Source organism: Colletotrichum godetiae (assembly GCF_030913485.1).
Source record: "Colletotrichum godetiae strain CBS 193.32 chromosome Unknown BDP55scaffold_20, whole genome shotgun sequence".
Classification (NCBI taxonomy): Eukaryota; Fungi; Ascomycota; class Sordariomycetes; order Glomerellales; family Glomerellaceae; genus Colletotrichum; species Colletotrichum godetiae.
Genome location: NW_026851268.1, coordinates 99,004 through 124,908, shown reverse-complemented (window position 1 = coordinate 124,908; position 25,905 = coordinate 99,004). Strand labels below are relative to the sequence as shown.

The 25,905-nt window shown below is 54.3% G+C and overlaps 8 protein-coding genes across 8 annotated transcripts; 4 read left to right on the top strand and 4 right to left on the bottom strand.

The window, feature by feature from the left end:
• Window positions 1-43: 43 nt before the first annotated feature.
• Window positions 44-1,831, top strand: BDP55DRAFT_146154 (WD40 domain-containing protein). Its single transcript, XM_060565585.1, has 3 exons — window positions 44-176; window positions 232-1,085; window positions 1,147-1,831. Exons 1-3 carry the CDS (start codon window positions 152-154, stop codon window positions 1,816-1,818), a joined length of 1,551 nt encoding a protein of 516 aa, XP_060429653.1. The 5' UTR covers window positions 44-151; the 3' UTR covers window positions 1,819-1,831.
• Window positions 1,832-3,169: 1,338 nt separating this feature from the next.
• Window positions 3,170-5,023, top strand: BDP55DRAFT_146157 (uncharacterized protein). Its single transcript, XM_060565586.1, has 4 exons — window positions 3,170-3,640; window positions 3,695-3,833; window positions 3,889-4,094; window positions 4,158-5,023. Exons 1-4 carry the CDS (start codon window positions 3,578-3,580, stop codon window positions 4,773-4,775), a joined length of 1,026 nt encoding a protein of 341 aa, XP_060429652.1. The 5' UTR covers window positions 3,170-3,577; the 3' UTR covers window positions 4,776-5,023.
• A 3,146-nt stretch (window positions 5,024-8,169) lies between these two features.
• Window positions 8,170-14,495, bottom strand: BDP55DRAFT_551862 (armadillo-type protein; the record flags this gene model as incomplete). The annotated part of the gene is made up of 2 exons (XM_060569149.1): window positions 8,170-8,646; window positions 8,709-14,495. 2 exons carry the CDS (start codon window positions 14,493-14,495, stop codon window positions 8,170-8,172), a joined length of 6,264 nt encoding a protein of 2,087 aa, XP_060429651.1.
• A 229-nt stretch (window positions 14,496-14,724) lies between these two features.
• BDP55DRAFT_146097 (transcriptional regulator-domain-containing protein) lies at window positions 14,725-16,376 on the top strand. Its single transcript, XM_060565584.1, has 3 exons — window positions 14,725-15,344; window positions 15,408-15,464; window positions 15,546-16,376. Exons 1-3 carry the CDS (start codon window positions 15,080-15,082, stop codon window positions 16,163-16,165), a joined length of 942 nt encoding a protein of 313 aa, XP_060429650.1. The 5' UTR covers window positions 14,725-15,079; the 3' UTR covers window positions 16,166-16,376.
• On the bottom strand, window positions 16,314-16,974 carry BDP55DRAFT_663321 (uncharacterized protein). The gene is made up of 3 exons (XM_060574873.1): window positions 16,938-16,974; window positions 16,585-16,836; window positions 16,314-16,451 (listed from the first exon to the last, which is right to left on the bottom strand). The coding sequence occupies exons 1-2, from the start codon at window positions 16,965-16,967 to the stop codon at window positions 16,588-16,590; spliced, it is 279 nt and encodes a 92-aa protein (XP_060429649.1). The 5' UTR covers window positions 16,968-16,974; the 3' UTR covers window positions 16,314-16,451; window positions 16,585-16,587.
• Window positions 16,975-17,275: 301 nt separating this feature from the next.
• BDP55DRAFT_663314 (uncharacterized protein) lies at window positions 17,276-20,038 on the bottom strand. The gene has a single exon (XM_060574872.1). It carries the CDS (start codon window positions 19,568-19,570, stop codon window positions 17,630-17,632), a length of 1,941 nt encoding a protein of 646 aa, XP_060429648.1. The 5' UTR covers window positions 19,571-20,038; the 3' UTR covers window positions 17,276-17,629.
• Window positions 20,039-23,964: 3,926 nt separating this feature from the next.
• BDP55DRAFT_631841 (fic/DOC family protein) lies at window positions 23,965-24,840 on the top strand (the record flags this gene model as incomplete). Its single annotated transcript, XM_060572335.1, has 1 exon — window positions 23,965-24,840. The coding sequence occupies one exon, from the start codon at window positions 23,965-23,967 to the stop codon at window positions 24,838-24,840; it is 876 nt and encodes a 291-aa protein (XP_060429647.1).
• A 182-nt stretch (window positions 24,841-25,022) lies between these two features.
• On the bottom strand, window positions 25,023-25,897 carry BDP55DRAFT_715343 (uncharacterized protein; the record flags this gene model as incomplete). The annotated part of the gene is made up of 3 exons (XM_060578301.1): window positions 25,023-25,373; window positions 25,581-25,599; window positions 25,663-25,897. 3 exons carry the CDS (start codon window positions 25,895-25,897, stop codon window positions 25,124-25,126), a joined length of 504 nt encoding a protein of 167 aa, XP_060429646.1. The 3' UTR covers window positions 25,023-25,123.
• Between the last annotated feature and the right edge of the window lie 8 nt (window positions 25,898-25,905).

Here is a 25,905-nt window from a genome sequence, read left to right as displayed (position 1 = left end):
GAATACTCGGTACTGAGTAGACTTCACTTACCTTGTCTCAGACTTTCCTAAACAAGCCAGGCTCGTCTTTGGGTACCTGACGTAAAGTACCGTACCTAGGCTTCATACCACACTCGCGCCTTCCAACACACAACTCTCAACCTCATGCATCATGCACTTTTCAAGGATCTTCAAATGTAAGGCTCTCAACATCTTCTTGTCCATTCTTTGCTCAAGGCTTACCGTTGACAGCATCGCCCCATTGCGCGTCAAGTCCTGATGGTAACCTGATTGCAACCCTGTCGCCCACCAGTGTCAGTGTACGATCTGTAGAAACCCTGGAGACTATCCATAGCGTCAAGCTGTCGTCCAATCTCGGCCCTGTCTACGCTTTACGATGGTCACCTTCGTCAAAACGCATTCTCGCTTGCTTCTCGGATCAGGTTCTCATCTACTCGGCTTCGGGTCCAGGCTATCGTGGCGTCATACGAAACCCCGCAACCCCCAATCTAAAGCCCACCTTTGTTCAGTTTGGCGCGTCCGATACCGAGATCTTCATGTGCTCGTCTTACGGCCTCAAGTTCTCCATCTTCGACCTCGCCACCTCGAGAACCATCGAGATTAGCAATCCAAAGTTCCACCAAGCTAGTGTAGCTTCTCGTGGCTTTGCACTTCGTCCCGGCTCAGGACATTTGGCCATTCTCACACGCGTCGCCGGTAAAGATATTGCCAGTATCCACCGCCCCAAGACACGACAAGTCCTTCGCTCTTGGCAGCCCGATACTGTCGATGCTCAGGGCCTGACCTGGACCCCAGACGGCCGCTGGCTTCTCATGTGGGAGTCTGCGGCTCAAGGACACAAGATCCTGTTTTACACGCCCGATGGCCGCCTCTTCAAGACGTGGTCTGGACCCTCGCCCTGGACGATCGACGAGAAGCATTACGAACTCGGCGCGGGGGTAAAGCACTGCCAAGTCAGTCCGGACGGCTCTCGCATTGCAGTGTGCGACCACACCCGTAGCGTATGCGTTCTAGAAACCAAGTCTGCTGCCGAGTCGATGAGACTCGAGCATCCTGCCACCATTGTCCCGAGAGATACCGTTCAGGTGGGTGACACAACCTACCTTTGAGCAATAACTTTGGCGTAGACTAATACAGTGAGGACAGATCTGGCAAGAGGAAATCGCCACAACCCAATCAGGTTCACAGCACTCCTTTTCACGCGCGACCCAGTCCGTATCTGCCCCGGCCCGAGCGAGCAACGGCACTGTCGATACCAAGCTAGCCCGCACCTTATCCGTCTTTGATGCATCATCCAGCCTCTTGGCTACCACCTTGGAGGAGTGGCCAAGCACTGTTTGGGTCTGGGATTTGGCGTCATCTGAACTGCGCGCCGTTCTCATCTTTCACAGCCAAGCTTCTGCTCTCTCCTGGCACCCAAAACAGCGCGAAGTGCTCATGGTTACGTGTGAGGGAGACAATTACGCAGGTTTGGTATTCGTCTGGGACCCCTTGTCCGACGGCCCGAAGACGGTTCACTTTAGAGGGCAGCTACCCGATGCCAAAGTGTTGGGAAAGCCTCAAGCATCATGGCTCGACTGGGCTGGAGATTCTGCCGTTCTCCTACTGGGAGATCACAAGCATCATCTCATGGCATCACTTACAGACGCTGAGGACTCCGGAGCCCCATGGCAAGACGCGCAGCGCAATGATTTGACAATGACCACTGGCAAGGATGAGACGCAAATGGAGGCGCCTGTACTGGACGATTTCGACGAGGACCTGTCCGGTCTAGACATGTCCGAGGTAGACGATACCTTCTCTTTCAAAAGGACTTGATCGATTGCAGCGCCACCACTTTGGTTTTAGACGGCTGCACCAGAAGCTTCCCCGAACAACCATCCGGAGACAGACCACAAACCTGTGGATGTGGCGCAGATTTTATTGGTTTCCCAGCTACCCGCGGCTGCACGCTGTTGCAGCCGAGCGCGATGTGGATATAGCATCCGCGCCGACCTGGTACAGAAAGGGGTGGTCATTTCCAAGCCCCAAGGATGCCACTGCCGCAGTCACATTGTGCAAACTGCTCTTGCGAGGAAAGGCTGCTAGTGGTAAGCGTTCGCATCTCTCACAGACAGCCGCGACATGGCTACAAGGACAGGGCCTCACGAAATCGTGCAAAACCTTGACCGTTGCTCTGCTTGTCGCTCCAACTATGGTGGTTAACACCGGCGCTTCCCCAAGGAATTGTCTGTCATTCTGACAGGTTGACGTGGCTTACCAGCACCGCGCTTAGTGGACATTGTCTTCCACGGCCTCTCTCTCAACTGTCGCCAATTTGTATCGACCACACGTAATCCCAGGCATCACAATGTGTTGGAGGTGCATGCTACGTACAGCGGCACAGCATCGCACCAACTTATTGCAGGGGTCTATGATGGAACTTTCTCAGTCCGAGCCTGCTCCCCTCGAGCCTATTACTTCAACCTGCCATTGGCTGTAGATGATCAAGGGCAAAGATTCAGAATGCATTCGGATTTTGATCAGCATTTTCAGCTGTTCATGGACCATCTGAGAAACCGATGGTCCCTGGTCGTTGCTCTCAATGGTGTCCCTAGCTCCCTCTCCGGATCGGGACGAGTCAGTCGAAAAGGGAAGCCTTTTTGGCTATCACCAAAAAAAAATGTAACCCTGTTCGTTCGTTCTTTTGGCTTCGACGCGAACTCAAGGGAGAAAATCTGTCTGTTGCCGAGCCGCAGCTTACATCGCAGCCTCCAATGACCAGGTTCACGGCACATACTTTCGGATGACTCGATAATGATAGCAACCCGTCTTACTCGACCCGACAATAGTCAAAGAGCATATGCGCGCGATAGGTGACTGTGCCCAAAACAAGCTTGCATCAAGCTGGACCCCACATGGTGGCTGTCGTTTTACGATGCGTTGCAAGGGAGAAGCTCAGTGGCACGATCTAATGAGCTGCATTTCACCTCTTGCGTTGCGACGTTCTTTGGCGCTGATGCACTGCGGGTATTCGGTACCAGATCATTTCTGACTCCGTCTGACCATTCGGCCGATTCACCAGCGGATGTGTTGGTTGGCACAGACAAGGAACCCCGAAGCGCAGAGCATGGGGTCGGGTACCCAAGCCAGGACGACTACTTCCAACGAAGATGGAATGTCTGCCTGCCAAGTACCGGTTCAGACTGGGATAACCCGGGGGCAGCACTAGCAGGAAACTCCCTTTCCTCGATCTAAGGACCAGATTTCTCTTCATTGGCCATCTGATCACCTGGTTTCTCAGTGGTTTCCTCCACGAGGAAACGTGGAGGATAGAGAGAAGTAACCCAATATAAAAGACCAATTCCATTGTTCTCTCCTCACCACCGCAAAACATAATCTCTTCCCTTTGTTTTGTCCGAGTCGATTCGAGGACGGCCAAGGCTTTGTGATTCATCACTGGATCTTGTGTCCCACGAGATCCTGTCACTGCTTGGTTCTTCACGCCGTCACATAATCACCAGTCAGGTCAAGACGTTGGCGTCTAACGTTGGACAGAGTCCGTGTCAGAAGTTGCTTCCCGTCATCCCGCGCCAACATGCAACCGCAAATGGTCCCTCCCGGTCTGGAAACCGGAACCTTTTACATACCCATAGCAAACGTTCGTGACACCGGCTACACCGCAAATGAAACGATATCCTGACAGACGAAACAGCTGCCTTTCGACACAAACTGGAGACAATTCAAGGATTGGCTCCGCGAAGGTTGTGTTGTTGATCATGTTCAAATCTTTGGGCCCAGTACCTCTGGCTGGATTAGGGTGATGGGCCAACACAATTTCCACGGTGCATGTAGTGGGTGTACCCGGCCGGCTGGCAACGTCAAGCCATTCGCTAACATACATTCGAGATCGCCTGAAAGAGGGCGTGTTTCACGGCAGGCGGATCATGTTTGACGATCGCAATATATCAAGTCCCATTATGATCAAAGACGTCGAGGTGAACGAGAACTCAGCATCTACGCAAGCGAGATCGCAAAGACATGAATCAGCGTTAGGCTATCAGCAAGCTGGCCCCTACCCGTATGATTCCTATCCAGGAGCATCATATCCTCAGGTAGGACCATCGGCAAGAGAGGGTTCATTGGAGATAGGTTTACTGACATACTGTATTTTGCAGTGGGATCCGAATACTTTTAATCCTAGTCAAGGATATTACAACAGTCAGCAGCCGGTCGCGTGGTACGACGGTCACAGTGGAATGTACCCTGCTTCCCCTGACCAAACCGTTATTACTGAACAGAGAAGAATTGTTGTCAGTCGCATCGGTCGCAACACTTCGGATGACCAGATCAGGGCTTTTATCCAGCAAAGTACATCGAGCAAATCAGAGCTTCAAAGAATTGATATCCCTCGCGGCTCCAACAACCAAAGAAAAGGCGGCCATGCCTTTGCGACGTTCCGGACGCCAGATACCGCACTAAGCGCTGTCAAGGCACTCGACGGAAAGTCTTTGAGCGGCCACGAGATCGAGGCACGTCTGACTAACGAAGGAATCGCCCAAGGACAGTCACAAAATCCGGGTTTTCGTCCAACAAAGAAGAGCGGCGACCCGTCGAAAAAGAAGAGGTCGAACGAGAAGTCCAAGTCATTGGCGACGTCCAGCTCGAGTAGTAGTGGGCCATCTGGCGAATCGTCATCTTCTCATCAATCGGAACCAGAAAAACCAAAAGAGCCGGTGGTTGCCTGTGGTACCACACACCATTCTAAGTCAGGGTCCAAGGAATGGAAAGGATGATAGAAAGGCATTCAGCCAGTGCTGCCACCCAGTGAACACGCACCAGACGACGTGTCCCCGGGCGCTTGATGCATGATGTCTCTGTTGAGATGGATATTTCCTGATTTACTCTTGCACTTGCAAGACCCCTCCTGTGCTAGCTAGGACTCCCGAACTTTCTTTCGGGTCACGATGTTTGACGAAGCAGGCATTGTGGATGTTGTCACCATCCGCTCATTGCCCGATGGAGCGTAGAATTCATCACCAATAATGTAATTGGACAGGAATCGGACAATTTTGACGATTTAGTCGAACCGACCACCTCCAAGTCTCCCGATTGAACCTATGAGGCAAACATGGGCGACTCGATGCATGTTGATTGAATCCCGTGATGGCCGAGACGAATCTACGAGCGAACGGACAGCGTGTACGGCTCAGACGCAGCCTCGGGCCAAGCAACATCGATAGGGCCAACGCCGTCGTTGCATCCTGCATCCTGCGCTAGACACGGCGACTGATGAAGTTTGGGGTCTATGGTTGGTTGGATACCGAGATTGGAGCCCCAGGTCAGCGAGTGACAAGCACGCGTCCAGATGCGGAAAAACGCTCGTTACCAACAGTCAAAGCGACTAATCTTGTTCACCGGATCAACTACCTCGCTCGAGTATCAGCTTGGTCGACACTTGGTCAAGATAAAAGAGATCAGAGACTAGGCGTTATGCCGGAGTCGGTCTTTAGATTGCTACGAGGCCCGGGTTGCGGCAGGCAATGCATCCAGAGGCGGCTGAGATGCTCGATGACATACTCGTACGCCCCTCGCCTGTGAACGGACTATACCTGGAACCCCTCGAATTTGAGCCGACACCAGCCTAGTGTTACCAGAATTGGCCACAGGTCTTATGCGGCTATCCGCCTTGTCAAGGCCTCATTCATCGGGTATGCTGCCAAAGTTTGGAGGGGCCGGTTTGGAAGCGGGCTAACGTCTTCTACAGCCGTTTGGCCGACCGAGGCTTTTGTCTCACCTGCACAATCTATAACTACTCCTGGCCCCGTCCCGTGAGGCGAATGTGAAGTGGAAGGAAGAAAAAAGAAAGGAAAGCAAGAATGCTGCGGAGGAGAAGCGACATGGAGTGAAGAGAGCGGGGAGCTATGCATATGCCGCCCGACTGTACGTACATACGCCCGTAATATGTGGTCGTAGTCACGGACTTGTGGACGCTTCGAATCCGGCGACGACGTCCGCCTCCCCGACAACACATCTTCGTCCCCTCCGGCAATGAAAGGGATATATCTGGGAAAGGAACTGGAGAATGACGAACTGTCAGAATCTGATTCAACGAAAATATCGATCCATCATCTCCTTCTCCTCACCGTGGCACACCAGCGTATGCCATACCGACCGAGATCCCGCCGCCGCCGCCCACTTTCCACAAACCCACATTTGATTCATGGCAGCTCCCAGAAGGCAGTGGTGGTGGTGATGGCACTGCAGGTGGTGGGATGCTGAGAAGAGCTAATGGTATGCCCATCTGCTCTGTCCTCGGCTCAGCAAGCAAACATGCGTTTGCTTTTCGGCATTACGGACCACCTGTTCATCTCTACAACAATGCAAGAAGGGGATCCCGATACACCGTCTAAGGCCTCTGTTGGCATCGCAAATGCTGAGTGTTGGTGCTGGTAAAGCCCACTTGTATGAGATGTGATAAGCATCAAGGGATCCCACGCTCTCTCCCCTCACTTCTCCCTCTACCCCGGTTTCTGTCTTGTCTCTTGGATGGTCCTTGGACTAACAGCCACATCGCCAATACCCGCCGCGCGCTTGCGCATGGCTACATACTGCGTATTCCTTCAGACCACTTCATCGGTACGGGTACAAGCCTAACCGGTGCTTCTGGCCCCAGGCTAGGCCAGACAAAAGAGAAATCCACAATGGCGGCATTGGCCTCGTCACACCAATACGTCAAGCTTGGACAAGGGTTTATGCAGCTACCTGTGTGTGTGTGTGTGTGTGTGTGTGTGTGTGTGTGTGTGTGTGTGTGTGTGTGTGTGTCTGCCACTGCCTTGGCCTCGGCTTCGGCTTCGAGACAAGCGAGCCCGACTGGAGAGATGATATAGCAAACATCCAACATCTACCGATACATCCGGTTATCTGAGGACGGAGAAGTTCATGAGCACATATTTTGGCAGTTAACTAGATCCATACGCCCGAATTCGGAGGAAGGGATCCGTTTACGTCGAACGTACACTTTAATGCGTGTCCCTAAGGTCCAAAATCCCATATACTGCTGTCCACCCCCCGTTTACCTGCTTTTCTTCTGATATGTTCATCTTGCCCCAGTGCAGACGGGATGTATTGAAAAGTCGATACCTCCCCGGTCTCGTGCCGATGAAATCGATGGCACAGCGCAGCTTGGAGGGTGTGGGTGGGCGGCACGCGGTTACTTACCTGCATTTGCGCTGGTTTTCTAAACCCCTGCAAAGCAGTACGCATTACACTGCTACCTTGGCATGCCTTCTGCTTCGTCTACATCTAGGTATCTCATGTAAGGGTACTCTGCACGAAAACGGTGGCATTTACGGGGACGTGTCTCTGCATTCGTGAGGAAAGCAAATGATCAACGGAACTCTGGATTGGTATCTAGAAAAGAAGGAGGAATAGGATGTGGGAAAGAGCCCGCTATGCCAAAAGCCAATCGTCAGAGGAGTTCACGAGTCTTGGCCGAAGCATGGTTCTTTACACGAGAAAGCCACACTTCTTGATTTCTTGATTCTAGACTCCCAATAGGGGAAGCCGTGTAATGTGACGTGATGTCGTCCCTCACCATCCTCCCTCTTCCTGCACGTAAACAAACCACTACCCTCCTTCTCGAAAAGAAAAAGCAATACCAATCGATGGAGAAATTCCAGACCGGATGAGAATCTCAAATCCCCCTTCGAATCTTCCACGCCGGATGAAAAAAGTACGGGAACCGACTTCATACTTTCTTTTCCAAGCCCGTGGTCACGCAAGATCCGAGTTGACGGGATGCGTTTTGATCCCTGCCCCCCCCCTTCTCCGGCTAGCGACATCCCATCACCCAGTAGTCCTGACATATCGTAACGAATGGGAATTCAGCAGCCCCTAGGAGAGGGAACGGAAAAAAACACGACTTCGATTCATAGGCTTTGCCGGCATGATTCTTGCTCTTTTGTAACATCTACTTTTGAAATCCCCCTCCGTCTGTCTTTGGGTTTCCTGCAGGAAAGTGTACCCGGCAGCAACAGTCGCATCTTGTCTAATGCCATCTTCTCCCCAATGCCACCCCTCCAACGCCGCACTACCTCTCACGTTCCTCCTCCTACTATGCATACCTCTCTACAACCTTTCCCCGTCACGGACCATGGAAAAAAGTAACCATAAAAACTTGATCACATATCACCCTCCAAAGTCCATCTTCAACGCGATGCTCGGCTGACCCGTCGCCCCGCTCGCGGCCTGTTCCGTAGGCCCCTGCTGCCGTCCCCACCGGATAACCTCCTCAAGGAAGGCCTTTTGCCCGTCACTCATGCTCGCCACGACGGTGCGGAACGCGTTCTGGTCAATGGCCGCCAACTCCAGCAGCCGCGCCGAGGTGTCCCTGTAGCAGTCTTCGCCCTCGGAGGAGGCGCGCGCGAGACAGGTGGGCAGAACGAGCGCCATGGCGACGGGGACGCGGTCTCGGGGTACGACGCCGACGTACTGGCTCAGCGAGTGCGCAATCATGGAGCGGGCGTTCTCCGGGTCCTCTGGCGCCGTGTTGGTCACGAATGCGACGAGGCGCGGGAGGAGGTAGCGCGCAATGGTGTGGTCTGCCGGTGTAGGGTTGCCCTGCAGGAGCAGCGACCTGATGCAGTTGGCAGCGATCTTGGCCGTCTGTACCAAAGTGTTAGTCACGTATATCGACACATCTAGGGAATCTTCAGATGACTACATACCATGCGATCCGTCAGGCAATCAACCACCTCATCGAGGTATCTTGCCACAAGAGCATCATTCGCCGCCAGGTGGTTCGTGCCGCCCGTGAACAGGATGGTGCTCGCGAGCAAACAGTTCTTGACGCAGGTGAGGGATGTAGGCACCTCTCGCTTCTGTGCGTTAAGGTAAATCGAAAGGAACCGGCGCAGGCAGCCCTGCAGCTGGACATCCGTAGGCGACGGCCCGCTGCCATCCTCGCCGCTGCTCGCCCTGCGGGATTTTGTCATGCTCGCGACGAAGCGCTTGAGGGTGGGTAGGGACTGCGGAACGATGACTTCCTGACATCCGGGAGTCGCAAGGATGGTGGCCAGGATGTGGATAATGCAGGCGTGAAGGTCGGTCTTGATGATGGAGGGGAAGACCTCGGCAGCGTCAACGAGCGCATTCAGGGATGAGCGAATGAGGAGCACGGCTTCCTCCGTCATTTGGTGGCGGCCCGGCTGATTTGCCTCTGTGAGGTTGGGAAGCAGCCCGGCGAGGACCAGGACGATGATGCGTGTGAGCTCGAAAAGCTGGTCAATGTCGTCTGATAGATCGCCGTCATCGCCAGAGTCCTTCTTGCGTGCCGATGGGTGAGAGACGCAGAGTGCTCTCGCGATCTCTACAATAACGCCTTGCACGTCGAGTCCTTCCGTCAAGACCAGTCTATCGAGCAGATCCATTGTCTCCGAGAAGATTGCCTCTCTGTAAATTGCATGGCCGGATACACTCGGGTGGAGGATCTTCTTGAGGGCCTGCAAAATAGCCAGGTTCTGCTCTTGAGTAGCCAACGAGTCACTTTGGCCAGGGCGCGTAGCTAGGGCCTCGAATGCGATTCCAAATAGGACGAAGAAGAACGCAACAGGCTCGTCGCGGTAGTTGATGTCAGGACCCTTGGTGTGGCCGTTCGTGCTCAACCCTTCAGACGCCTTCCCATCGAGAGCATCAAACACAAACTCGCTGTCTTGCTCAATCAAGCTTGCAATAGCGTCGACGAGTTTAAGCCATGATTCTTGGTAGAACTTGAGCAGCGTCTCTCTGTTCAGAGCCGCGTAGATAGTATCGAGACTGCCTGATAGCGAGGGGGGTCCGAGTGTCATTGAAATATCAGGCTCGAAGCGCAAGCGGGCAAACTCTCGCAGCGACTCCAGCCACAGAGGCGTTAACGTTCCAATGTGAGGTTTCAGCACGTCGAGCAGGTATTTCTGCTCCGAGCTGGCAACTTGTAGCTCTGCCCAGGCCGAGAAGACGGACATCTTGACCATGACTTGCGCATTGGAGCTAAGACCCTTCAGCTCGCCAATGCCAGCATTCTCGTTCTCTTTGGAGAAGTTCTCCAAAGCAGACACCAGAGTCTTGAGAATACGACCCATTCTATCAACATCTGTAACGATGCCTGTGGCGATGAAGCCGGCACAGACATTGACGGCTTCAGACGCTAGCTCAGGGGACGAGTCGGCGGCAAAAGCGGGCGTGAGCGCGGAACTGATCTGAGCCTGGTACTGTTCGAGAAGCATGGCTTCGTCAAAGTCCGGGTCGGGTGTCCGTCCAAACATCTTGAGGACTGCCCCAATGATCTTGAGGCCCCACACGCGCAGCTCCAGGACACTAGACGTGGACGCGGAGAAGGCCATGCGGACGACATCACCAATCCTATTCTGAAGCGCCACCTGCGCAGCGGACTCGCCGTTCGTCATCACATCCTTCGCAATCAAGACAAACATGTCGTTGATACAGCTGATGGCGAATGTCGTGACTTGCCATCGAAGAGGCTCGACTTCAGCCCCGGCCTTGTTGTCTTGATCATCCTTGGCGGTGCCTGCAAAGCCAGCCACTTCCTCGTCCTGTAGGTCCGGCAATCCGCCCGACTTCTTGGTCCCGACGTCGGACTCTTCCTTGGCCTTGGCCCTAGTCATTTTGAGCACAGTCTGAAATCTTTGAAGCCACAGACCAGTGTCAGTCAAACAAGTCTGCCGCATCCAGTTCCTGAGGATGTTCCTGATACCATCGTGCGTCGGCGCAGTATCAAGAACCAGCCACAAGTGATCTTCGAAGCCCTTCTCAGCCGCGTTGATCACGTCATTGGGGTTCCTCTTCATGATGTTGTACAGGCCATCGACGGCGACGTCCCGCAAGATCGGATACTCTGATCTGAGGTATTTCTGGAGCAACTTGACATAGTCATCAAAGTGCATATATCCCGGCGCGTAAAGCGACAGGTGCTCGAAACAACTCAGAGTGGCACGCTGCACCAGCAAGTCGTCCTCCTCCTGAAGCTGGTTGATGAGGTTAAGAATAAGCTCCCTCGATTTGGTCGAGTCTTGCAGGTCAGGACCCAGGACGTTGATGAGAGAGTCGACGCATCGCGTGATGGCGGCGGGGGTGGAGAGTTCCATTTCGAGATTCATCGTAATAGCAGACGAGATTTCCGGGTGATGCGTATCAGAGACATAAAGCTGTGCCAGCATTCCGAGCGTGCTAGGCACATATCCAGCAAAGCTCAGCCCGGCAGCATCTGAAGCCAGGGCGAGTGCCTCCAAGGCCCAGAAATGGACGGTAGGATGAGGATCGTTGCAGAGAGACATGAGAATGCCAAGAATAGTCTTCAAATGGTAGCCCGCCGCCATGCCACCAACCTTGGTTTGGATGGATCCGAGTGCCATGGCACAGCCAGCGCGAGCACTCGGCTCTCGGTTACTGACGATGGTGTCGACAAGGTACTTGATCTCGTGGTTGGTGAAGGCATTACCACAGGCATTGCAAAGCCTAGCAACTGCAGCATACCCAACGCTCCGGACATACTGATCTCCGTCAATGACAAAGTCCCGCAGCATGTCCTGGAGAAGCCTCTCCACGGCCAGATTGGTGACGTTGCCAGGCGATGATTGAGTCTCCTTCACAGCCACACGCAGCGTCGACAAGATGGCAACTGAGACGTTGACATTCATAGCTGCCTTCCTTCCAGGGTCTCTCAAAAGAGGGCCAGCCGACATGAAGGTCCTAACCTGCTCAAGAACACTCTCTTGTACTTTGGGAGGCGTGAGCGGGAATACGAATGCGAAAAGCTGGATAGCCATGTTGATGACCTCCGTGGCTGGTGGATCTGGGTTCGTCCGCTCCGAGGCCGTGTCGCCGACGTATAGAAGAGATGCGTCATGTTCTAGAGTACCACAGACTGGCGACAGCAACAATCTATCAATGGCCTCTTCTGGGGTATCCTGTTCCAGCGGCGTCCCCTCTATTGAGTTGTCCTGCTGGCCAGGCAAGCCCTTGATCTTGAACCCGGAAATGAGACCTGTGATACCGAACCCAGAGTTATCGCCAACGTCCCAAACTGTCTCGAACGTGGCCGCGGCATTCGCGATCGATGCACTGAGAGAGTTGACCGAATAGTTTTCCGGGTCCGCAAACAGCGATATCGCGATTGTGAGGAGGTTGGATTGCAAAAGGGCCTCGCTGCCACCAGCTGGGCTGAGGTTGACCAACTTGATGTAGCATTGCAGAACTCGACGTTGCACCATCATATCGAGATCGTGAAGCTGCAATGCCGGCGTCAGCCTCTGCGCCACGTCGTCGGTGGTCTTCCTCGCAGGCAGCGTTCGCAAGAATGCGGACGTGTTTTGAAGCATCGTTGCTATGCGCTTGGAAACATCGACCGTCAACAAACGGTTGTTGAACTGTAGGAACGAGAGGATAGATCCCAGAGCACATTCTCTGACATGGGTCAAGAAGGAAGCCTCCAAGAAACTCCGGTGTGCAGTGTTGTCTTTTGACAACGGCTTCGGGAGCGCATTCTTCCAAAGAAGAAGTAACTGAGAAAGGTGAATCTTGACAAAGTTCGGTCCGAGCGACATCAAGCCGCCGATAAGGATCCAGGCAACCTGGATTTGAGTACTTGAGACCCTCAACTCAGACTGTCCGCTCGACTTCAGCAAGTTGGTGGCCATGGTGAGTACACGGCTGTTAATGTCGACGGAACCATGCAGAGGTCGCGCTGGGCTGGCGCTTAGTGTTGCCGCCAAACCATGGGCAAAACCTACACATCGTCGAGGAGAGTTTCGGCCACTCGTCAAGAGAGCTAGCTCTCTGCTCAAACTGTTCATGCAAACTGACAAGCAGGGAAGGAGCTGCTGTGGGCAAGCCAACACAAACGCCTTCATGCATGCCGAAGCGTGCACCTGAACTGAGTAGCTGGGGTGCTGGAGAACCTGCAAGAGACCGTCGCGGCAAGACTCGGCAAAGTTGTTCGCAGCGGATCCCAAGTTGTTGATGAGCGCTGCCACAGCGCCGAGGGAAGCGATGAGAGTGTGCTTCGACGGCTCGGGCCGCTCCGTCAGGGCTTGAGGGTAGTTCTTCAAAATGTCGTTGATAATCGACTTGGCCGCCGCAGTCTGACCAGACTCACCCAGAATCTTCTTTCCAATAACATCCTGGAGGATTGTATCAACAATGCGCCTCGAAATGAGAAGACGGTAACGGTTATTGAGGATATTGGGTTGTCCCAAAATGTCAATGGTCAAGCTCTCGAGAATCCTGAGGTAATTCGCCTCCACGGTCTTCTCGCCGAGCTTTCTGAGCACCTTGCCGTAGCACACGCCAATGGCGGCTCTCGCCCTGTTAGACGTCGGCATCTTGGCATACTGCGTTGATAAGATCTTGAGAATCTCCGTCAGAGACAGGGCAAGGTCCTGCGTCCTCTTTCCACCAGGGGCAGGGCTGCCAGGCCGCGACGTCGGTAACTCGTCCTCGTCAGCCACCATGCTGGCCGCTGTACCCGTGCGCTTGATGGGCTTCTTGGAAAACCTCTTGGACGCCTTTGATGTCACGGGAGCGCCTTCCGCCACTCCAGTCTCTGAATAACCGCGCACCATGGCCTCAGCCAGCGCTTCCGCGGCGGCGTGCCTCACTTGCGACGACGAAGAGTCAGTGACCTTCCATATGGCAGCCTGCAGCTTCTCAAAGTCGCTAGAGTTCTCAAAGTACGGGGTGTGCCGAACCAGGGATCGCAGGCACCGACACGCCGAAACGATGACGAGCGAGCCCTTATCGCTAGTGGCGAAGCTGCGCGACTGCTTAAAGATATCCCTGGCGACATTCTCGTCTACACTCCCCTCCACCATCTTTACAAGCTTGGCCAGGGACACAAAGACGGCAGCACGGAGGCCGGCATTGTTGGACGAAGACTTGAGCAGCTTGATGAGCGTGGCGCAGGCCAGCTGGTGTAGGCCGATGGCGCTGTCGCCGGCAGATACGTATACGTCTCCCAGACAGGCGACAGCAGCGTGCTTTGTGCGCGGACCGGCATCGGCCTTGGACTTGGCGCCCGAGATGATGCCAATCAGATCGTTGATGGTCTCGAAGAGGAGCTTCCTATCGCCATGGCCAAAGATGTGGGCGAGACACTTTCCCAGGTTGTTCCTGACGACTCGGCTCGGCTGCGGCGAGGGGAGATTGATGATCTGAAAGATCTCCTTCTTGAGGTAGAACTGCTGGGCGGTGCAGTCGTCGGCGGGGAGGCTGAGGACGTGCTTGGAGAGGGTCGAGACAAAGGTCAGGAGGAAGAGCTCCTGTTGTTCGGCGGGGAGGGACTGCAGCTTCGGGACGTCGAGCTCGGGGGTCGATGTCGCGGACGAGTCTACCGCGATAGCTGTCGCTGCGGCCGGGGGCGGTTGTGGTGGTGGTCCCGATGCAGCTGTTGATGGCCTAGGCGAGGCAACTGCTTGCGCGTGGTCCCCGTTGGAGCCATTGGGGGCTCCTGTCGACGACATTGGAGACGACGGGGAGGTTGTGTGTGTGAGGTTACGCCGTCGAGCGCACACACGTAGGTGGTTCTGGTGTTTTGTATCAATGGATGTTGTTGTTCCCTTTTCGTCGGATGTGTTGTCGAAGGGTGGGATGGGTTATTGGGGACAGGTTGAGGGACAGGACAGGCATGCGGTCAGGTACGGGATGGTCTAAGGTAAAGTGAGTCCCATGGAATTAGGGGCGGCTACCCCCCGGCGGGTCTGTCCCAAGCTCTCTCCATAGGGCTCCATAGGGGGGAGACAGGAGCCATGACATATCACTTTGAGGCGCCGGCTGTGGCTCAGCCGTACCATCTCAAAAAGTGTCAACTCTGAAAGTCAAGGGTCTGTACAATAGGTAATCAGCCACACGTCAGACGCACCCGGTGGTTCCACTTAAATTTCGAGGAAGCTCCGAGCTCCCGCCGTCCGTGTGGCAGGAAGTGTGTCCCGGACAGAAACATGACATGCACCGACATGAACCAAAACAGCCATTGACAGCTCCGAATTACGACCCGGAGAACAATCGACCGGCGCAATCGTCACCGAGGTAACCTCCGTCATCAACCATGCGCCCGTTCGTCTCCGGCCCTGTCCGGACCATCACATCGCGCATCGCCGTCGCCGTCCCTCAAATCCCCGTTCCCAGACCTAGAGCTCAGCCCACCACAACGTCTTTCTGCTGCCAATGTCTGCGTCCACTCTCGACGACGCCCGCCGTACTGAGTGGGCACAACAAGTGGTCCAAGATCAAGCACAAAAAGGGTGCTGCCGATGCGCAAAAGAATAACATGCGCAGCCAGCACTCAAAAACAATTGCCCTCTACTCCAGGCGTGCGTCTCCCATCGCATCACCGGCCCTCGCATCGCACACACAAGCTTACCAATCCCACGTAGTACACGGAACCGAGAACAATCCCCAGCTCGTCACAGCAGTCGCGAATGCGAAGAAAGGTTGGTACCTCGTCCCCAAACAACTGCATTCGTTCACCATCAGGAAACCACACAAACAGCTAACCTGGAAACCCCCAAAAGATGGCGTTCCCAAAGCCGTAATTGACTCTGCCATCGCCCGAGGCCAAGGCCGCTCTGCTTCAGGCGCCTCCCTCGAACCCCTCACCCTCGAAGCCATCCTCCCGCCCGGCGTCGCCCTCATAATCGAAGTCGAGACCGAAAGCAAAGCCCGGTCCCTCCAAGACCTCAAAGTCCTCGTCAAGAAACACAAGGGCGCCGCCAACGCCACCACCTTCTTCTTCACCCGCCTAGGCCGCGTCGTCTTTGCCGCAAAAGAAGGCTCGCCTTCTCCCGTGACCGTCGACGACATCATGGACGACGCCATCGAGTGCGGCGCAGAGGACCTCGAGACCGACGAGGAGGGCAACCTCGTCGTCTGGACGCAGCCCAACATGACCAACGCCGTCGTCAACGGCGTGGGCCCCAAGTTTGAGCTCGGGCTGCTCAGCTCCGAGATCATCTGGAGCGCCAACGAGGATACAAAGGTCAAGATTGACGAGGGGCTCGAGGCCACGACGCTGAGCGAGCTCTTGGCTGCGTTGCAGGAGTTTCCCGAGGTGCAGGCTGTGTACGGTAACCCCACGCGGGGAGACATCCCCGAGGAGCAGTGGTCTGGCATTGAGGAGAACCTCGACTCGTAGATGCTGGGTGCATATACACACCTGACCCTTGGGTGCTGATGTACATCTTGTTGTAGGATACCCTATTTTTTGTGTACAACATGTAGACAAGAACCACGTAATACAAGCAATGGTAGAATGCTCAGAGGGGCGTTGTCTGGGGTCCAACCCGAGAATCCGAATCAACCCCCAAGGAATGATATCCGTTCCGCCCAAAAACTCCGCGTCAATCGCATGACAAATTTCCCAAGCCAAGCACGTTCTTCTTTTTGACAGCCCAAAAACGCCCATATGATACAGCGCGAAACTTCTCTCGGTTCTCGCAAGGCAGTCAGTCTCCCGGTAGTCGTCCTTTTCAAAGTTTCAAGTCCCGGCGAGAATCCAGATCGAATGTGCCATCGCCTTTTCCCCCTCATCCGCTTGAGCCGTACATCGAACCCCCCTCATGACTGCTCCGCATTCGAAGGCGGGTTCTGCGCAGCCTCCCTAGCCTCCCTCTCCCTCTTAACCTCGTCAAACGCCCGCTGCCTCTTGGCCAGGCGAATATACTCGCTCTTGATCTCGTCGCGATCAAACGGGATCTTGTGGGAGTGCTCGGCCTTTGGCCAAAATTCGGGCACCGCGAATCGGTTGTCGAGGTTCGTGCCAAAGTAGTACATGACACCGATGGGGAACATGACATACATGCCAAACTATTTGGTGGCGCCATTGTCAGTCAAGATGTTTCTTCATGTGATGAAGGGTTCTGCGATTGAAAGACTGGGGGGGTTCCTGCAAAATGTCAAGCTCGTACCTTGAAAACTTCGAGATTGAGGCCGCCCATTGTGACTGTGATTGCGCTGTGCTTGTGGAAGAGGCGATGGTGGTGGTGGTGGTGGTGCGATTGGAGTCGATGACGATGGTAAGAGTGGTTGGACGATTTGCAGGGTCGATGGATGGGAGCTCTTTGGCGCGCCCCAGCTGCACCACCTGAGAATCATCTGTAGCGGGATTGGACGCGCCCGGGATTGGGCGGGAGACCCGGAGTCTCGGGGCAGGTTTTTTCCACACGTTCAAGTCGGGTCCGGGCTTTGATGTGGGTCCCAACAGCCCGATCTGACAGAGCCCGAGAGGAACACCACCGCCGTTAACCGTAACGAGGGTTGAGACGACAATCCACACTTCAACATCTCACCGTTCCAAGCAGTGCGGATATTTCTTGTCTCTTTCAAAAGCCCGTCGGCATTGGATTTGTTGTTTATAAACTACCTTACCATGATGCGGGTATGCCATGTACGAATGATGCCTGTGCCACCGGCCCAGACCTTCCAAAACCGTCCTGCCAAAGGCCTCGGCATGCCACTACCTCCTAGTTGCCCAGCCATAAAGCATCTAAACGCCGAAGAATAGTCTATGTACAGACTTCCGGAACTCTACAATTGGCCCATACCTGTAACATATACATCAACAGGGGAAAGGGGCTCTGAGCGCTGTGACGCGCTGCACTCATTGAGGTCGCTGCGCTGCCGCTCGTCTCTGGCTCTGTGCTTCCTCCATCATCATTCGTTCCGTCAGGCTTCGAGGAGTTCCCGAGAACAATGCCTGTCCGACACTGGCACGATAGCTGCTGAGATCCCCATCGTCCACGCCGCTGCGTCCGTCCAGTCCTCCAATAAAGCTGCTGACATCGCCGAGCGAGGCTGCCTGTTGGTATACATCGGGGTTTTTAACCACAGGCATGATAACAGGGCGGCCTCTGAAAGACCCAACCGAACCTGAAATGAGATGCGCCGGGATCGCTGGCTCGACTGGCTTCGGGATGGACACAGCAGGCGAGGTCGAGTATAGGGTCTGGGTGACTGGCTCATTCGATGCAGCTTCTTCCTCTTCCTCTTCTTCCTCTTCATCTTCCTCTTCCTCCTGTATCGGAGCTGGTCGGGCTCGGGGCTTTGGTGGCGCACTAAGCCCTTCGAAATGGAACATGTCCTCGTCGTCCTCGTCCTCTGGCCCATCGCTTTGTGTCACCAGCTTATCTTCGTTGTGCGACCCGGACTTGTCTCGAGTAGGGCTATAAGGCACAGTGGCCGTTCTAGTTGGTGAGCGCGATAACGGTGAAAGAATCGCTTTCTTGTTGGCAAAGGATTTCGGCTTTGCCATGGCGAGGAAGCCGTCATCGGAAGAACTGCCATCACTGTCCTCATCATCCTCATCCCTCCGGCTGACTCTCTCTGGGGAAACAGGTCGCAATGGCTCTGGGACTCGTTTGCGCTCCACTGAAGTAGTTTTTAGTGGTGATTGAGGTTTCGGCAGAGTTCCAATACTATCGCTCGGTTGCAATGACGTTTCTGAGTCTGATGTTGCCATACTACCATTTTCCTTATCCTGGGCTTCGGCATTTACAACAGTCCAAACCGTGTTAGCATCCAAGGGAGCGCGAGAAAGAGCACGAAGTGCTTGTGAAGAAGAGACTTTCTTTGGCGGCGGGCCGCTATCGTCCTCATCTGGACCCAGCAAGGATTCGACACTCATTGACTCATCTTCCGACGGAGGGGGTGACTTCGAGTTGGCAAGGGTGTGCGACTGTACAAGGGACGGCTCCGATGACTGGGGCGAGGCTGTAGGCAGCACCTCTCCTCCTTCGAACTCGAAGCGCACTCGCCTAGGGCTGGCGGGTGGCTTGATTCCGCTCGAACTTCTTCGCAAGGCACTGCGGCGCACCTTGGACTCGCTCTGCTCCGAAGCTCCAGAAGACGTTGTGTCATCAGTCGCCCGACGTTCGTGGTTCGGCCTCTCGGGCGTCTGAGTCGCAGCAACCGACACCTGGATCGCAGGCTGCTCCTGAGTCTGACTGGACTTTCGACGACCCATGTCGTCTTGAATAGTAGCAGCAGAGTTTGAAATTGGCGGTAGGATTGGTAACTGATTTGCTGCTGGTGCAGGCGCCTCGTGTGAGCTGTCCAGCAGGGGCAGATAGCTTGGGGTGAAGAGACCGTGGAAACCTCTATCCCTTTCCCGGTCATAAACACTGTCGGGGGAGGTTAGGGCAGCAGTGCCGGCATGGGGAAGGACGGATGGGGGCGTGGACGTGGACGACGGCGGCGGAGGTTCGCGGGGGTTGCCGGGGTTGCTGTGGCCTTCGGTGAGGTTTTCGGTGTCTTCGGTGGAGTGTGGTGGCGGCGGTGAGTCAGGCAGGTCTATGTCTCGCAGGGGAGTATTGAGAGTCTGGCCGAGGGCAGGACGCAGAGCTGGGTAGTTGTCGAAGGAAGCGGCAACTTGACGATCAACCTCGGCCTTTGTGTGTTGTGGGATGTTTTGGAGCAGTTGGTGGGAGTATCTATGGAACTCGAGGGCCATGTCTTGGCGGTAGGCTGCAACCTTGTGGTCGAGGTCGGCTAGCTTCTGATGCAGGTCTCCGATGAGCCTCGTCGCATCGTCCATGTCGACCATGTCGCTCAAGGGCGGCAGAGGCAGAGGCAGCAACTGCAAGACGGAGAATGCCAGTGACAGCGGTAGCGGCGACTAGGGGATAGACGGATAGACAGACGAGGGTCAGGAATCGGGGCGTGGAGGTGGGCCAATGGGTTCCTGGGCGTGGGCATGACGCAAGGCGTCTGGGTCGAGGTTGCGGCGAAATGGTCGGCGGCGTCCAATGTTTGTTCGGGATGGGCGATTTACGGTTGCGTCCAGACCACGGGCACAGAGGCACAGACGCACAGGCGCAAAGAGTGTTGACAGAGACACACTGGGGTGGGCGTCGGCGAGAGTCGAGAAAGAGGTTAAGGTTGCAGATGAACGCGTTTGGGGAATGTTTCTCTGTGTGCGAATGTGTGTGGTTGTGGTGTGTGTGTGTGTGTGTGTGTGTGTGTGTGTGTCTGTCTCTCTTCCCCGCGGAGAGATGATCAATGGGAAAGTCGGGGGCCCGGGGAGGGGTGTGTGTGGATTGTGGACTCGAATCAGGCCAGAATCTAAGGTAAATAGAAAAGATTAGATAAAAAACTGCCAGGAGCGGACGAGACAACAACCTGGACTGGACAAGCACACACAGGTCAATCCAAGCGAGACCCCAAAGGTAAGACAGAAATGGAGAAACTGGTGCCTCGTCTGCGGGAGTTTGTGCAGAAAGGCACGAGAGATGAATTGTGCGTGGGGAGTCAAGCGCGTGGGTGCGCTTGTTGTGTGTGTGGTGTGTGTGTGGTCGGTCCAAGTGGCCGAATGATGTGCAAATGTGCAAATCCAATGTGCGATGTGGGTTAATTCTTTTGGGCGGTGCAGAAGCAGAAGGCCAGGAGCAGGATCCGGGACTGCAAATCAACAAGTATCTCTGTGGTGGTTGTGGCGGGAATATGTACTTGAGAGGCCTAGAACACCCTTAAAGATGGTGTCCCCGATCCCCGCTGTCTGGATTTTGGGTCGGGTCGGATGCGTGGTTCACCATCGAGAGCAAAGAGACGTGGGACTTGGCCTTTTGGTTCCGCCCCTCTGTCCCCCCCCCCCCAGTCTCTCTGCAATGGAAAGCCAAATGGAATCTTTTGGGGGGGGGGCGCGGGCTTCCGATTCTTGGAATCTCGGGGTGGGCGGCAGGTACGTACCGGCATTGCCAAGCAGACAGGGGTGAATAAGGCAGGTAGCCCCCCCTCCCCCTTCCCGTTGCCCTCCGTGCCTCCCACGCCTGCCTCGTCCCTTCCCAGTGCCAGTTCCCCCCTCCCAATTGGAAAGAGTCAAGCCTCACAGTCGCTCGTGTCTCTCGAGAGTTCAATGAAGGTCTTGGGGTTTGCTTTTTTCCTCGGTGCTTTCAGTGGGCGCGGATCCTGGCGCCATGCCGCCTTCCAATTCTAGGGTGTGATTGTCAGGCGCATAGTTTTCGACATGCCATCTCACGAGTCGCATGGGGGTCATCGGCAAGGGTACTTGGGCATCTACATTACGATTATCCCTACTCCGTACTCCGTACAGCAATGACAGCCATAACATCGAGAACGTAGCAGTCCAACAAAAACATCCAGGTCTGCGCCAGCAATAATAACTACTACTACCTTACCTGCCGCGCCTCAATCACGGCATACGCCCAGTACCCAAAGATGGTGACGGTCTGCGCCTTCTCCCGTATACGTAGTATGCAATACTATACCACGCATCGTTCGACCCTCGACTTTGGACGTTGGACGCCCCATGTCATTCGGGTATCAACGGCGCTCTCCTCACCGAACTACACATCGAATTGCTTCTTGAAGACAGGCACGTGGCCATTCTCCCCCAGAACATGTCTAATTTGCTCATTGCTTTTTTTCTTTTCTCTTCTCGAACCATGCAACTTCCATTACCTACCTTACATTAGAAGCCGGAACCCGGCAAGTGCAGGCACTTTGTGGTACCTTACCGGTAGCCCGCAACTAGCAGTGACCTGAGAGCTGAACTTCTGAACGGCCGAATGAATGCCTGGACCAACTCCATCAATTCCATCCACCGTCGGCCTCCCCGTTCCTTCTCGCTACATTCTGGCACCCTAGCACTCACATGCATATGGAAATCTCTTCATGTGCTTTTCCATCACTCAGTCATGCCATGAGCTGTCTTTCTAGACTTTCTGCCAGTCAACCAGTCTTCACTGGCCCGACAGACTCGCCTTCTCGCTGCGTCCGGCTACGAAAAAGTCGCATTAGGTTCCCAGAGATTCAACCCTCTCAGAACCGCCGATCCCCGTTCAACATCAGACTAGGACTGCTCCCAGCTCCACAATGGTACTGCGCGGGCAATGACATTGGCACCCAGACCTGACAATCCATCAAGAAGGCCAAAAAAAAAAAAAATTCAACTCAACCCCCAGCCTGGCAGCTACTGTTGCAACGATTGCTGCAACCCTCAAGCTAACAAACGATCTCGGCACCCGGCAGCGCCCTTTTCGCTGAACACTCTCGGACTCGCAGTCAATCAAAGCCTTTCACAGCTCGCCATGGATTACGGCTCTATATATGCGCATAATGGGCAGTCACGAACTGCGGGTCGTTCCATGACACTTACACGCGCCTACAGGTCACCCTCTCGAGACGGCCGCTCACAAACTCACAAACTCACAAACACAAATCGCAAGTTGTCAACCCGCTCCAGCAAACCATACTATACAGCATCCCCGAGAACGATGTCTTTAGGCTCTAGCTTTCACTGATAACGCGGGGTCTGTTTTGGATGAAGTTACGTTTGACTATCTTGCCTCTTCTTCAGACGAGAAGCCGCGCAACCCCCCTCCAACACAAAAGACGAAGGGCTCAAAAGACGCCCTGCAACGTGCACTGGCAAGCTCTATCGTTGTACAACTCGAAAGGTGAGAGGGGGGAGCATAGGTATCAATGTCAAAGGTCTCCAAACAAAGAAAGACCCCACGACGGAACAAGGTCGTCAGCATGGATGGGGTGGGAAACTGTGAAGCATAGAATTTGACTTTCCGACATACTTTCCTAGACGCCTCCGCCCGCAGATAAGGTGGCATTCTTTGGGTGATGTGGTGTGCCGCCTGCCGCCCTGCCCAGGTTTCGTTGGCGAACAAGTGGTGCCAAGTGGTTGCCTCGGGCAAGGGAGCCTCCCACGTCGACGACTCTAACCCCCCCCCCCCGCCGGACCTTGGCCTTCTTTTCCCAGACCGAGTCCGGCTCTTGGGGTGTCACGCGGCCGTCCACCCCCGCGGCGCATGACTGGCCGCCCCTCTCACCGGTCCCGGAACCCCGTGACCTCTTCCCTCCATGCCTCCACGGGGACATCGGGCTCCACGAGTAGTCACGGGATTCCCCAAAGCTGAAAAAACAAAACAAACTTTTGAGGTTCCTTCCACCTTTCGGCCCGCTTGTCCCCAGCAAGTTTTACGGTTTGCCTTGCTTTTCGGGCTTATTGATGACTCGCATTTCTCGACAAATGGTCCCACTCATCCCATCCCTGCCTGTACTTCCGTGTTCTTGTCCAATTTATTTTACGCATGTGGTGATGCAATGCTTTCTCTCGCTTACACGACGAATGTACTCTCGCTGCTTGCATTGATATTGCGCATCTTATGTACGCAGTAGGTGCGGCAGGAGGGGGTGGAAAAGACCATGAGCCTTGATCACACCGAGAAACATGCCACTTGATATCCGAGTGCAACGTACAAGTGGCGGGTGCTTATGGCGGTGTATCTCTAAGAGAACGAGTAAGTAAAACACCAATGGGAGAGCTCAACGCCACACAATACTCTCTCGAGCATAGGGACAACCAACCTAGGAGACCAAATTCTTCAGTGCCGGGTGTGCGAGCAGTCATGTTTTCTCCTTTGGCCAGACCCGCTCTGTTTTGCTCTGCCCTGCACTTCCCATCATCACATGTACCTATGCCGCCTACCTGCTGAGAGAGGAAAGGTCCCGTCGGGGTGTTCTAGAACGGAGGGTTTTCTCAACGGGATGCCGCTCTCCCGCTGTCACCGCTGCACGGTGCGGTCATACCTGCCGTGCTACGTACCGCAACCGCCGTGCCCAACGGCTTGCCTGCAAGGGTTATCCGAGCACACGGCCTCTTCGGCCGCCGGGCGCTCGGAGCCGACCGAGTCTTCTTCGATGCTTTGGCATTGTGAATGGATTTGTATGCTCACTTTGAAAGATATCATTATAGAGAGGAGAGTCTACGTCGTACCCTGTGCCTTTTTGGGCGGTTGGCAATCAATCATCAATTGTTGGGGTTGTGATGGCGAGCAGCAACCTCTTACACGCGAGCTCTCATGAATCCGTCCAGAGATTTTGCGGCAAGGACTTTCGCATTCATCCACTTGATAAGCCAGCTGTGTCAAAGGCAACTACTGAGCCCTCCTCATACCAGACCCCCCCATGCGTGAGCGAGCTGGACTTGGCTGGGACATAACTGTACACCTCTGCCGAAAGATTTTTTCTGGGGAAGATGTCACGGACATTCCAGAGCGTACGCCTCAGTGCGAAAGCGACCTGCTTGAAATGTATCGAAGGCAAGGAAACCTGAAGGACATGCCTGCGCAGTATGTCCTCCGTGGACGGAGAGAGATCATTCAGCACGCCCGCGCTTTTCAATACCTCATTCATTCGTTTGTTGTATTGCGTCAAGATCTCACTGAGGAGACCATCAAGGAAACTCATCGAATCCTCACCAAGGGAATACCAATCATCGAGGAGGGAGTAGATGACGTTGCACCTGAAAAATACGGTGGCATTTATCGGGATGTCGCGGTCGGAGCTGGCTCAACTATGTTCACGGTTCCGCAATTCGTGCCGCGCAAGATGAAAGAGTTCTGCGAGAACCTCAAAGCAGACATCACACTCGCCGAAACACGTGGCGTCATAGATCCTTTTTCTATCGCTTCTAAGTACTCGCTCGAATATGTCCAGATTCACCCCTTCAGAGACGGCAACGGCAGAACCTGCCGTATGATTTTGAATGCAATTCTCTGCAGATATGCAGGTATCATTGTTCCGATCGGAGAGCAGGGAGAAGAAAGGAGCGAGTATATGACCATAAAGCGGAATGCCAGCGAGAACATGGAAGGGCATGGCCCTTACGCCCTCTTCGTGCTCACAAGAGCTGTTACACGCCTCCGAGAACTCAAGAAGAAAATGGCGGGTAAGGGAAAAAAAATTGATAAGGGCAGTTCATATCCATTTCATGGATTCAGTCGCGCTGGGAAGGTCGAAGTCTCAAAAAGTTATGAGATAGAAAGTTACTGCATCGTTTGAGATGCGCCACCTTACTCGACTAAGGAGAAAAACATTGCCCTCGAATGCATACCTAGCTGATAGTCTAGCTCACTGCATTCAAAGTTACCTAGTTCTTTCGTATCCTCGAGAAACTGTGAAATGTGAAGCGTATTTCTTATGTCTGATTGTGTACCTCAAGTACGTGTATCTTACTGGCAGGAGCTAGCAATCTGATATCATTAACCACCTAGTCTTGGGCTTCAAGTGTCCTCAGATCGTTCTGCCTGCGCTCAATCTCAGCTTTCAGTCCTCTCCTTCGCTCTTATTCCTTCTCCATGGAATTCACGATCCCAAAACTCGGGGCGGCTTCATCCAGGGATACATCGTCGGCTCTGCTACAGACGAACATGATGTTGCTGTAAGCTTCGTCATACTTAGGTTGCTGTGTGCAACGATCTTCAACAAGAGTCTTGGCCGTCTTATCATCAACTGTGCGGGTGATGGGGGCGACCATCCACAGTCTTGAGCGTTCTTTGAGGTACTTGGTGGCAACGGTAGCGCGAGTAGCATTGCTGTGTCGACCTCGGGGTTATGCTGACATTAATGAGAAACTTGCCTCGAGAAACCAACGATAAGTAGCAAATCCACAATGACCATGCCGGTAGATACCACTTCTGACTTCAGAAAACCCGGCACGACCTTGATCAGGGACCAGTTCGCCATCTCCAGCTCCTGAGGTTCAGCATCCTCGACTTCTGCGCCAGACACGTTACGCTTACTCTCTGGATCTACGAAAACCTGGATCTCGGTGTAGAAAGGAGCGCATTCCGCTTCTTCCACCACCTTTGTCTTATCACTCACCTCGCAACTTTCCGGAGTTTGCAAGAACTTCGGGGGCAGCAAATCTGAGCTGCTTGTCAGAATGCTTCGGATAGACAGCCTTCAAGACAGAATATGCAATGCCAGCACCACTATCCACATTCCTGATATCCGCAGAAAGCATCTCCCTGTTGTCAAGGATGTCGCGGTGGAGGGCAGCGACCACGGCAGTCCACTCAGCCTGGGTAATGAAATCGATCTCGGCGCGATAATCCATGTTCGGGT

Coding starts and splice junctions, on each gene's coding strand:
- BDP55DRAFT_146154 (XM_060565585.1), top strand. CDS start 152: ATGCACTTTTCAAGGATCTTCAAAT. Junction 177..231: donor CTTTTCAAGGATCTTCAAAT/GTAAGGCTCTCA, acceptor TACCGTTGACAG/CATCGCCCCATTGCGCGTCA. Junction 1,086..1,146: donor TCCCGAGAGATACCGTTCAG/GTGGGTGACACA, acceptor CAGTGAGGACAG/ATCTGGCAAGAGGAAATCGC.
- BDP55DRAFT_146157 (XM_060565586.1), top strand. CDS start 3,578: ATGCAACCGCAAATGGTCCCTCCCGGTCTGGAAACCGGAACCTTTTAC. Junction 3,641..3,694: donor TTTACATACCCATAGCAAAC/GTTCGTGACACC, acceptor CAGACGAAACAG/CTGCCTTTCGACACAAACTG. Junction 4,095..4,157: donor CAGGAGCATCATATCCTCAG/GTAGGACCATCG, acceptor TGTATTTTGCAG/TGGGATCCGAATACTTTTAA.
- BDP55DRAFT_663321 (XM_060574873.1), bottom strand. CDS start 16,967: ATGGGCGGCCTCAATCTCGAAGTTTTCAAG. Junction 16,837..16,937: donor TCAATCTCGAAGTTTTCAAG/GTACGAGCTTGA, acceptor GCCACCAAATAG/TTTGGCATGTATGTCATGTT.
- BDP55DRAFT_146097 (XM_060565584.1), top strand. CDS start 15,080: ATGCGCCCGTTCGTCTCCGGCCCTGTCCGGACCATCACATCGCGCATC. Junction 15,345..15,407: donor AATTGCCCTCTACTCCAGGC/GTGCGTCTCCCA, acceptor AATCCCACGTAG/TACACGGAACCGAGAACAAT. Junction 15,465..15,545: donor AGTCGCGAATGCGAAGAAAG/GTTGGTACCTCG, acceptor AACCCCCAAAAG/ATGGCGTTCCCAAAGCCGTA.
- BDP55DRAFT_663314 (XM_060574872.1), bottom strand. CDS start 19,570: ATGGTCGACATGGACGATGCGACGAGGCTCATCGGAGACCTGCATCAG.